The sequence below is a fragment of the Aedes albopictus genome, chromosome 1 (genome assembly GCF_035046485.1).
Source record: "Aedes albopictus strain Foshan chromosome 1, AalbF5, whole genome shotgun sequence".
NCBI classification, from domain to species: Eukaryota; Metazoa; Arthropoda; class Insecta; order Diptera; family Culicidae; genus Aedes; species Aedes albopictus.
In genome coordinates, this window is record NC_085136.1 from 162,435,382 (window position 1) to 162,447,871 (window position 12,490).

The 12,490-nt window shown below is 47.2% G+C and overlaps 1 protein-coding gene across 1 annotated transcript in view; it reads right to left on the reverse strand.

The window, feature by feature from the left end:
- Positions 1 to 634: 634 nt before the first annotated feature.
- The window catches only part of LOC134285239 (uncharacterized), a 28,193-nt gene continuing 16,337 nt past the window's right edge, over positions 635 to 12,490 (reverse strand). Inside the window, exon 2 of the mRNA XM_062845694.1 lies at positions 635 to 872. Coding sequence (XP_062701678.1) covers positions 757 to 872 — 116 coding nt within the window. The 3' untranslated portion in view covers positions 635 to 756. The remainder of the gene's footprint in view (positions 873 to 12,490) is intronic.

Below are 12,490 nucleotides of genomic sequence, written 5' to 3' on the forward strand. Positions count from 1 at the left end.
CACTGCATACGAAAAAAAAAACTGGTTAAATTGTGCAATTTTTTTTTTAACGATGCCAGCCACCGAAGTTCGAAAGATGGCCATGTGAGAGAGTCACCACGTCGTCGTCGTCGTCGCCACTGCCACCACCAACGACAACGGCCGTTTAAAATTGTTCCATATGCACACACGATGTTACCTAACCTCTCTTTGGATAGGATTGGAATGGATTGTCGCTTTACGGTAAGGTTTGTGTATAGACAAGGCGACGGACGGGCAAAAATCATCATTATGGTTGGGCCATAGTCAACCGTGCGCTGGCCGATGGGAAAGCGAGAAGCGACCGGTTGAGGAAGGTGCGCCACTTTGGGGACAAAATGAGTTGTACGAGATTGAGATAAGTTTCCTTAACTTGACGTTACCAGTAGAGAATTAATCAACGGTTTTTATGGTTCTAGGCGTCATCGGTAGATGGGCGATCTTTGCATGCTGAGTGAGCAGTCCAAATGAGGCGTGGCAGCGGTTCTCAGGCTGCTGTGAACCGAAAAAGATTTAACAAATCTCATCTATTATCAGATGAATGGTTTATGTTGATCCATTCTCCCAAACATTCAAATTTTCAAGGTTTATGTGTCACTTTTTTCCTATACTCCCATATTGATATTTTCATCTCATTGTGGTGATGCTGTAGTTTGTCTCTTTAAATTGCGTACAAAATATAGTTGAAAACGCTTTTCTTATTTAAGAAATGAATAATTTACCATATATTTAACCCTCCTAGGATGCTAGGATTGGTGCACCACGCTGCGCTGGCGTAGTGCATGCCAAGGGTGTTGGGGACCCCAACATCTTACTAGGTTTAAAATAATCCAAATAGGGGAACATCGACATACCTGAAAATAAACAAAAATACAAAAGAATTAGAATTTGAGCTTAACATTGTTAAATACTGGCAAAACATCTAAACAAACCAAATCCTCTTCCAAAACTACCATTAACACTAGATACCAACGCATGTGTCTGTATTCACCTCACAGAGCTATGGAAAATCTTGAACGAGGTTTCCCTGGAATGCTTATTAGATTGATTGTGTGGTGCGAAATGATACTGTGTACCCTGCCATTTGACCTTCTCCTAGCAGCGACTCTATCAGCTTACACCGCAGAAGAACGTGCCGACAGGGGGCCTACATCTACCGTGGGCCTCCCTAAAGAACACCTTTCCATGCCGTGCGATCGGATCCAACATAGAAGGCTGTTTCTACGACAATAGACCAGGGAGTCTTCCACGCGTCCAACTGTCCGAAAGAAGGGTCGAGTTCGAGGGCAAAGCATCGGTAAGGTCTGCATAATCAGAACCCTGAGACCATCCTTTGGTTGCAACTGATCTAGCCATTCCTCAAGTCCATACACAACTGAAGGATTGAGTCGTTGGTTCAGTAGGTATTTTAGACTACCCGTTGGACTCATGCTCATGGAGTAGGTGAGGCTAACTCAACTTGTTGTTGGTGAGCACGCCGTTTTCTCCGTAAATTCAAGCACGCGATTCGACCGTGGAATATACTGAATCCCGCATGTCCAACCACGTACACAACCTTTCCACAGTGTAATCCGAAGTAACACGTCTACCGCGAATTTCTTGCATGATTCTGTGCGATATGCGCTGGCTATTCTTAAAGCACATTTACCTGTGGGTACTCTCGAGTCGCTCTACGTTTCGATGGCTGCCTGAATGTTTTCTGCCAAAACACACAACCTGGCTTTGGCCAGAATAGACATAGGGAACGGAGGGCCATGGTTGTGTGTCTCCACGACCTTTTACAGCATCTCAGGGGAGTGTTTCGGATGTGTTGACGCACCCTTCATCTTGGCCATGACATCCTAGGCCATGACTACCTTGCAAGCACCTCCCCAGAGGGAAGCACGTCCGCTTACGCGTCCAATCACTTTGTTCAGTGCCAGTTTGGCCGCCATGTAGGCCTTTCTTTACTCCGTTCTATCCTCCGAAGTGCGAGCTCTTTGCATCCTTCTTTTAGCTCTTAGGCAGGGTGGGCGGAGTCCTGACATTTCTGAGCATGATCAGTTCACTGATCGGTGTTTATTGCTGAAAAGGGACAACTTGATAGTGCGGCATCTTACGCGCGTTTTTCATATTCGACTAGATCGTCCCAGGACAGACCGCCGGTGATACCTCCTAGAACAATCGTTACACTGTACCATTCCTTCCGTCCGTAGGATTTTTTATCGTCTACCATAACCTGGCCATAGATTTGAGCAGAACCCTGCCTCTTACGTTTGTTTAAAGGCTCCCCATTCGACCGCCCAGGCATAAAAGTCCCAACTGATGACTACGGGACTTAATCACACAACAGCGCTGAATAGCCAATCTAGCATGGATGAGAACTGTTCTATAAACCACCTGGGGAGCGTAGCAAATTCAATACTACAGCCCATTGATCTGAAGCCTTCATTCGACGTGGAATTATCTCTTGGACTGAAAACCGACCAGTTGTACAGATTGCCGCTAGCTTAGCCGTGACTCCTAGAGTGACTGCTACAACCAGTGCTGAAAAATTCATTTCGTCATATCTAAATTCAATCACCTACAGGTCATTTTAGAAGCTGAACCTGAGAAAATGGTATATGAAAAACTTGTGCGGCTAGACCAGTTTTGCAAGAAAGTTACGGAAAAACCGCTATTTTTCGAATATTTGATGTAAATGTCACGGACTACCTTTGAAAAATGCCAAATGATATTCACCGTGAATATCATTGGGATTTTTCGAAGGTAGTCCGTGACATTTACCCTAAATATTGGGAAAGTAGTGGTTTTTCCGTGACTTTCTTGTAGAACTCGTCAAGCTGCACAAGTTATTCATATACCATATTCTCAAGTTCAGCTTCTAAAATGAGCTGTAAGTGATTGAATTTAGATATGACGAAATGAATTTTTCAGCACTGGCTACAACAAATCTTGTGCTGCCTTATAGCGGTTTAGCTTCAGTTGTGTAGCCTGCACTATCTTTGACTTTTTTGTGCTCCACGTGTGCTTTCAGGCCCACCTGTCGTATGACCCTTGTTTGCAATGCAAATCGGGAATTATGGCGCCGAATTGCACTCCCTGGCGATGTGGTACCCTCAAGGTTAGCTGCGTAGCCTAGCAGCAACGAACATCGATGACTCGCTTTGGAGAGTTCATCACGGTAACATGCTGGCGCTTAGCCAGATTCCCGAGTGGTCCTCGCCACTCCCTTTGTCCTCGGAAGGCGGGCAGGGTCAGCCCGCGCCCAACTGCTTTGCAGACATCAAGAACTGATGCCCACGTGCAACCCGATCTGACCTGCTGAAGGCAAGGGTATCACTACTCTTCAGGCTCTATCAGCTGCACCAGAAGGTTGCTGACAGCAGGGTCTCCACCTGCCCCGACCTTTGCCGGGGACCCCTTTCCAACCGCGGGCTCGGATTCAACCCAGTAGACCGACGCCACGACAGCACCGCTACCGGGACTTCCTCTCCGCGGCCACTTAATCGCTGTAAGGGTCGATCTCGACCGTAGGGCACCGGTATGACCTACGAAGCCGACACCGAACCCCTGGACCACCTTTTGTACTGCATCTGGACTAGCCACTCTCCGAGTCCACGCGCCACCTCCTCTGTAGCTCCCAGATGATATGGGTGATAGCCGTTGAAACGGCATTCCAGCCAAACTCATCCCTACACATCCTCTGGACCAAGTTGTCCGGGTTTGTGTCCTCCCCGCATGTGGCAAGCATGCAGTCACGCATTGTGCGAAAACGCGGGCACACGAACAAAACGTGTTCCGCCGTTTCCTCTAAACCATTGCGCACTGGGCATTCGGGAGAATACGCATGCCCGAAGCAACCATGACCTGTAAGGACCTGTGTCAGGTGGAATGTAACTTCCCCATGGCGCCTATTAATCCAACTATCTACCCTCGGTATTAACCTATGGGTCCACCTTCCTTTGGTGGAACTGTCCCACGCGCGCTGCCATTTGACCATAGAGGCCATCCTGGCAGTCCTGCGTATGCCTCTTGTGCCGCGCATTTCGAAGCACTCCATGCCCTCACTGATAAGAATGCAGATAGGCACCATACCAGTAATGACGCAGAGAGCGTCGTGTGACACGGTATGGTACGCGCTCGCAACCCTCAGGCACATAAGCATGTAAGTACTTTCCAGCTTCCGTCGGTGGCATTTAGTACTTAGCGCGGTGTCCCACGCCGGGCCGCCATACCTAAGTATGGACGTAGCAACACTAGCCAGAAGCTTGCGCTTACTGGTGTACACCGCAGAGCTATTGGACATCATCCGGGACAGTGCCGCAATAGCTGTGGAGGCTGTTTTACAGGCATAATCGACGTGTCAACCGAAGGTAAGCTTATCGTCGATCATCACGCCCAAGTGTTTGACGGAGCGCTTTGGCAGGATAGTGCACTCTCCTACACTGATCTCCGTCTGCTGCTCCGACTTCCGGTTGTTAAGAACAGTCACCTCTGTCTTGTGGTGTGCCAGCTCCAGTTTCCTGGACCGCATTCACGCCTCCACAACCTTGATCGAGTGGTCGGTAGTCAACTTCACCTTTTCGATCGTTTCACCGTAGACTTCGAGCGTAATGTCGTCGGCAAATCCGACAATCTCCACTCCCACTGGGTACTCTAACCTCAACACCTCGTCGTACATGACATTCCATAACACCGGACCCAGGATGGAACCTCCGTGTCGTAGACTAGTACACGATTCTGAAAGTAACTTTAGAGAATCTTGTACAGGTACTCCGGTATCCCCAGACGCAAGAGCGCATCGGCAATAGCAGACCAGCTGGCGCTATTAAACGCGTTCCTTATATCCAGAGTCACTACCGCGCAAAAGCGAATTCCCCTCCTCTTAGGCTCGAGTGCTTCCCAACTAACAAAAGTAGCTGTATAACAGCTTATGAAGCAAACGCTCTTGGAAGAAAGCTCGCATAAGCTCTTATACAGCAAAAATGTTAGTTGGGTTTCTCGGCGGTTTTTGTAACCGACAAGATAGCGTCTACGGTGGACCTCCTCTCCCGGAAGCCGTACTGGTTGCTCGAAAGACCATTTTCGCCCTCGGTGAACCTCAACATTCTATTGAGGATGATCTTTTCGAGCACCTTCCCCGCCGTGTCAATCAAGCATATTGGTCTATATGCCGACGGGTCTCCGGGTGGTTGGCAATAGTACCAGGCTCTGCCTCTTCCAAGCTTCTGGGAAAACTCCCTCGTCCAGGCATTTCTGCATAGCAGACCTGAACATCTCGGGAGCCTCTGCAATAGCTACTTTTAAGGCCAGGTTCCGGGTTCCGATCAACGCAAGGATGTGCATGTTGAGAGTGAAGGGCCGTTTCTTCAACTACAGCATCATTAACGTCCACTGCCCACACGAAGGGAGACCCGATGACGAGAAAGAAGCGTTCTTCGCGCAGTTAGAGCAAACTGCGGCTGCTCGCCGCGTGACGTGAAAATCGTTGTCGGCGACATGAACGCGCAGGTAGGAAGGGAGGAAATGTACAGACCGGTAATCTGGCGAAACAGCCTGCACGCCGTATCGAATGATAACGGCCAGCGATGCGTAAACTTTGCAGCCTCCCGTGGTATGGTAGTCCGAAGCACCTTCTTCCCCCGCAAAGATATCTACAAAGCCACCTGGAGATCACCCGACCAACAAACAGAAAACCAAATCGACCACGTTCTAATCGACGGTAAATTCTTCTCAGATATAACCAACGTCCGCACATACCGCAGTGCGAATATAGATTCGGATCACTACTTAGTCGCTGTATGCATGCGCTCAAAACTTTCGACAGTTATCACCACGCGTCGAAGTCGAACGCCGCGGCTCAACATCGAGCAACTTCGTAACGTAGAAGTGGCTCAAGACTACGCGCAGCAGTTTGCAGTGGCCCTACCAACGGAAGAGCAGCTTGGCGCAGCTACACTTGAAGAAGGCTGGAGGGACATCCGATCTGCCATAGGTAGTACCTCGGCAACAGCACTAGGCTTCGCGACTCCGAATCACAGAAACGACTGGTACGACGGCGAATGTGAAAAACGAGAAGAATGCAGCATGGGCGAGAATGCTGCAACACCGTACGAGAGCGAATGAGGCACGTTACAAACAGGCGCGGAACAGGCAGAACTCAGTCTTCCGGATGAAGAAGCGCCAGCAGGAAGAACGAGATCGCGAAGCGATGGAAAAGCTGTACCACGCTAAGGACACACGAAAGTTCTACGAGATGCTCAACCGCTCGCGCAGAGGCTTTGTGCCACAAGCCGACATGTGCCGAGATAATCACGGGAATATTCTCACGAGCGAGCGTGAGGTGGTCGAGAGGTGGTGGCAGCATTACGATGAGCACCTCAATGACGACGTTGCAAGTACCGAAGGTGGCGTGGTAACAGATCTAGGAGTATGTGCACAGGACGAAAGACTTCCGGCTCCTGACCTTCAAGAGATTGAGGAGGAGGTTGGCCGGTTGAAAAACAACAAGGCCGCTGGAGCAGATCAACTACCAAGCTAGCTTCTAAAATACGGTGGAGAAGCACTGGTGAGAGCACTACACTGGGTCATTACCAAAATTTGGGAGGAGGAAGTATTACCGGAGGAATGGATGGAAGGTATCGTGTGTCCCATCTACAAAAAGGGGGACAAGTTGGATTGCGGGAACTACCGCGCGATCACACTACTGAGCGCTGCCTACAAAATACTCTCTCAAATTTTATGCCGCCGCCTATAACCGATTGCAAGAGAGTTCGTGGGGCAATATCAGGCTGGATTTATGGGTGAACGCGCTACAACGGACCAGATGTTCACCATCCGCCAGGTGTTGCAGAAATGCCGCGAATACAACGTGCCCACACATCACTTGTTCATCGATTTCAAATCGGCGTATGATACAATCGATCGAGAACAGCTATGGCAGATTATGCACGAATACGGATTCCCGGATAAACTAATACGGTTGATCAAGGCGACGATGGATCGAGTGATGTGCGTAGTTCGAGTATCAGGGACACTCTCGAGTCCCTTCGAATCTCGCAGAGGGTTACGGCAAGGTGATGGTCTTTCGTGCTTGCTGTTCAACATTGCTTTGGAGGGTGTGATAAGAAGAGCGGGGATAAACACGAGTGGGACGATTTTCACGAAGTCCGTTCAGCTGCTTGGTTTCGCCGATGATATTGATATTATTGCTCGTAAATTTGAGACGATGGCGGAAACGTACATCCGACTAAAGAGTGAAGCCAGGCGAATCGGATTAGTCATTAATGTGTCGAAGACAAAGTACATGATGGCAAAGGGCCCCAGGGAGGAATCACCGCGCCCGCCACCCCGAATTCATATCGACGGTGATGTAATCGAGGCGGTTGAAGAATTCGTGTACTTGGGCTCACTGGTGACCGCCGACAACGACACCAGCAGAGAAATTCAGAGGCGCATTGTGGCAGGAAATCGTGCTTACTTTGGACTCCGCAGAACTCTACGATCGAACAAAGTGCGCCGTAACACGAAGTTAACCATCTACAAAACGCTGATTAGACCGGTCGTCCTCTATGGGCACGAAACATGGACCCTACGTGCAGAGGACCAACGCGCCCTTGGAGTTTTCGAACGGAAGGTGTTGCATACCATCTACGGCGGAGTGCAGATGGAAGACGGGACTTGGAGAAGGCGAATGAAACACGAGCTGCATCAGCTGCTAAGAGAACGAACCATCGTCCATACCGCGAAAATCGGGAGGCTACGGTGGGCGGGTCACGTCATCAGGATGTCGGATAGCAACCCGACTAAAATGGTTCTCGAGAGTCATCCGACCGGTACAAGAAGACGTGGAGCGCAGCGAGCTAGGTGGGTCGACCAAGTGGAGGACGATCTGCGGACCCTACGCAGAGTGCGGAACTGGAGACAAACAGCCATGGACCGAGTGGAATGGAGGCGGCTACTATGTACAGCAGAGGCCACCCCGGCCTTAGCCTGACCGGTAAGGTAAGTAAGGCCAGGTTCGGAACTCCGTCCGGCCTAGGGCCTTACCTACGCTAAGGGACTTAGCTATCGCCGCAAGTTCCACATCGGTGACCCTCTCCTCATCGCCAGCCTCAGTCCCCGGCTGTCCTACGAAAGGAGGCCAAGGACTAGGATCATGACGAGGAAAAAGTTCTCCAATGATCCCCTCCAACATCTCTGGAGATTGCTCTGTAGGAGCCATCACACCTCTCGTATTGGCCATAACGATCCTGTAGGCGTCACCCCACGGGTTCGTATTGGCACTCTGACAGAGACCCTCAAAGCAGGCCTTTTTGCTTGCTCTTATCTCGGTCTTAAGCGCGGCTTTTGCAGCGGCGAACATCACCCGCCGTTCGTTTCGCTCTTTCTCTGATCGTGCTCGCTGCATCCGCCGCCTAGAGGCTCCCACCTCTAGTCTTTTGCAAAGGACTTCCTTCGCCAATGTAATGGTAGGTGAGGCCCTTACGGGTGATGTCCTTCCCTAGTTCAACGATCTTTTTCGGAAATCAGGAATCAGCTTGATGTTATTCAAATAGTACAGATCTTAGATAACTTAATATAGGTGACCGACCTTGCAACCGCCCACATTTTGAATTTTAGGAAATCTCGTCAACAGATAGCTGAATCTTAATCGGTGCAGGTTGCATACCTTGAGGTTGATTGAGAAGCACTGCATAGAATCATGTGTCAAACCATCTCAGACATTAATGGCCAAGTGACAGATTTGACAAATAGCTTACAACCGTTCTGAGATTCTACCAGTAGGTAGGCCAACCATCAACGATCATGATTCTTGACGGTTTTGTACGCTCATATTGGGCCAGGTGCTTATGAATTCATCTGTCCGTCCGGTCCCCTGAACCGCAGCCGCTCATTTATGGCCATTCAAGTGCATCAAAATATCAGAGATGTCTGACATTTTACCTCCGCCATACAGGAGGCACCAGTCACGTTCGACCCGCACAAAAGATGTTCAATTCTTTACATCGCGTGACCCCGACGGTTAGCTGTGGTGGTGGTTCGTTCGAACTGGTATTACCCCTTACATCACCTTGGGGGCAACGGCAGCGGCAGCTGTATTTTCTCACTGGAGCGGCTCCACATCCAATAACACACTCATCATCGGTTCCGAATTAATTCGGCCATTGCTCGAGCCGGAGAAGGAACGGGTGTATGGATGACTCATGCTTCTTGGGAACAGCGCAGACAGTAGGTACTAGGTGGGTAGGTAGTGCGAGCAGCTGAACCAAAACCATTCGCGAAACGCCACCGCCGCCGCCGCCACCGTGAAATGTTGCTTGGCAGCTGCCGACTGGAGCGACTGAGCAACGGCTTTGATATATTTTGCGAAATATTAATGTGTGCATATGAATAATAACATATACACAATATAAAAATGATGCAGCCGAGTAGCACCAGTAATATCCACGAACAGCAGCAAACCTCTGGCCAACAGGCGGAGTCAAGCCTTTGAAATGGGGGGAGGTCGAAATCTAAATTCTAGCAAAACTAAATCACAGAATCAGTTAAAAAATCACACTTTTGATGCTAGCTTAAGACATCTTCATCCTGGACGATTGCCAACCTTCTTGACCGATCCGAATGTCTCTCCAACCGTCACTTCAGCTCTCGTCTTTCTGTCGTTATCGGCTGCGAGTGACAAGATATAGATTAGCTTTTGTAATTCCAATTTGTAAGCATGCAGTCTTTTTGAGTACCCTCCAATGATACACACCACGTTTCACTGACATTCAAGGGAATGGTAGAACTAGAAATGCCCCTTTCACCGCCCATGGTCGGCACACTCCATCACTCTCATCATTGGCTGGCGACGGACTTCTCCGCAGTAGTAAGTAACCCACCAGTCCGCGTTGTGTGCAAGCAGCAGCCCACGAAAGTGAGAAGAACAAGCTAGCGCCGTCTGCCACCGCCATGCCACCATGCCACCAGCCAGCAACGAGCGAGCACAAAGCTCAAGGCAAAGTACAACGCACTCTAGGAGAGCAGAGGCAATATTTTATTTATATGCTCCAAACAAGATTTCTTGTTACTCTTGCATCAACAACAACGGCTCAAGCAATGCAATGGCAATGGTGGTGCTGCTGCTGCTGCTGTTGTATCGCATTTTCAGCAGAATAATGAGAAATATCTAGGATAACGGAACGCAACCGGTTCGGTTCGGTTCGGTTGAGGCCTCCTCTTCGATCCGACGGTAGGTTCAGTGGTTTTCTAGGCTGACGCACAGTTAGTGATGCCATTGTGTAGAACTTCTTTTTTTATTGAAGACGTCTCAAGACACTTGTTTCTGAGTTGCAAATTTTCGTCAGCAATGCAATCATTTATCTGAACCATCTGCAAACAGTAACGTTTACCTCTCGCCAGCAGACGTCGTATGGTAAACCGCCTTTACCTGCGAGATTAATTTCAATGATATGAATAATTTTCTCGCAGGGTGCTTTTGAATTGTGCTTACATCACCTGCAATGTACGAGCAATAAACTCATTAAAATATGCACAAAATTCCACTGCTCAATAGTCGGATTCTTTGGAGGTAATGAGTTAATGAGAGCTTATATCAAATGAGAATCAAAAAACGTATGATGGTAAAGATAGGGCACATCGAAAATAACGGATGTATCGAATATACCAGAGGTTCTCAAACTTTTCCAGTTTGCGACCCACTTTTAATTGTAAGGTAAAAAAGGTCATTGTAGTGCTTCGGCAGATTACAAACAAGATGTGTGATAAATTATTTCCAGTGCTGTCAAGGTAAAATCAAAGCAAGTTAGTCAAGGTTCCCCAGTTTTAGCGTCCCTTTATTGGTACATCCCCATAGATAAATCTCTGAAAGAACCACTTGAGAAATTCCTGATGGAACTGCTGGAACAACTTTTGAAAGAATCCATTAATCAAACAGAAAAACTTGTAGTTAGAAGACACAGAATGTTGCTAATTGACCAATTGAGGGATGAATTTTTGAAAAAATCGCGTTCTGGTGGGATTCGAACCCACGACCCCGTATTCGCTAGACCGGTGCTTTAACCAACTAAGCCACAGATCAGGTGATAATTCTGCGGAATAGAAAGCCAAACTGAACCCGAGCCCTCACCATGAACATTTACTTTTTCAAGAACCATCTCTCTTTCGGCTTAGATGTCAATCCACAACACAGCCTCCTTTGTGCCCAGCAACTACAAGTGAAAGCGCATTATTTTTATTTATGCGGAGTGCGAGAGTAAGTCTCGGCTTCAAATAAAAATAATACGCTCTCACTTGTAGTTGTTGGGCACAAACGAGGCTGTGTTGTGGATTGACATCTAAGCCGAAAGAGAGATGGTTCTTGAAAAAGTAAATGTTCATGGTGAGGGCTCGGGCTCAGTTTGGCTTTCTATTCCGCAGAATTATCACCTGTTCTGTGGCTTAGTTGGTTAAAGCACCGGTCTAGCGAATACGGGGTTGTGGGTTCGAATCCCACCAGAACGCAATTTTTTTCAAAAATTCATCCCTCAATTTGTCAATTAGCAACATTCTGTGTCTTCTAACTACAAGTTTTTCTGTTTGTTTATGACATACCAGCTAATCTGGTAAATGCCAGTAAAGGGCAACATATATCAGTGTCCATTAATCAACTTTTGAAAAAATCTCTGTAGAAATTTCTGTTATTATTCTAGGAATAATAAAGAAGTCTCTAAAGATATCTTCTAAAGTATCGCTGAGGAAATTTCAGAAGGAATTTAAAAATTCGGAAGGGTTTTAATCTAAATACCCTAAATGAATTCCTGAAAGAATCTCTGAAAAAAAGGAACATTTTTAGAATCCACAGATGGATTTTCTGAAGAAAATCCAGGACGAATACCTGGAAATCCCTGGTGAAATATCCAACAAAAACTCGTGAAATAATTTTGGGAAAAATCCTCTAGTAAAAATCCTAAACTTTTTTTTACGACTTCATGAAGGAATCAATAGAGAAATTCCTATAGGTATGCATGGAGAAAATCCTGGAATAATTTTTGAGAAAAAACATAGAGTAATACCCGGCGGAATTTCTGATGAAATCTTTTTGTGAATTTCTGCAAAAATCTCTGCGAAGACATTTATTTCCGTAAGAATGCTAATAAGAATCTCTGAAATAAGCTGTAGAAAAATTCTTAAAGAAGCCTTGCTGGATTTTCTTAGACTTTTTTTTTTAAGAAATCCCTGGAACAATTTTTGGAAGAGAAATATCTTGAAGAAATATGTAAAGGAATGTGAAGAAATTTTGAGAATTTTCTTAATAACTCTTTTAGAATTTTTAATGCAACATTTTTGGAAGCTGTCCGTGCAAGACTTTTTTAAGAAGTTCTTGGTGAAATTTCTGGAGAACATTCTAAACTAGTCTAAAAGATACCCTAGAAGATTTTGTGGCAGAATTCGAACTGAATTTCTTTAGGATTTCCTGGATGACTTTTCAAAGTAAATCTACGAGGAG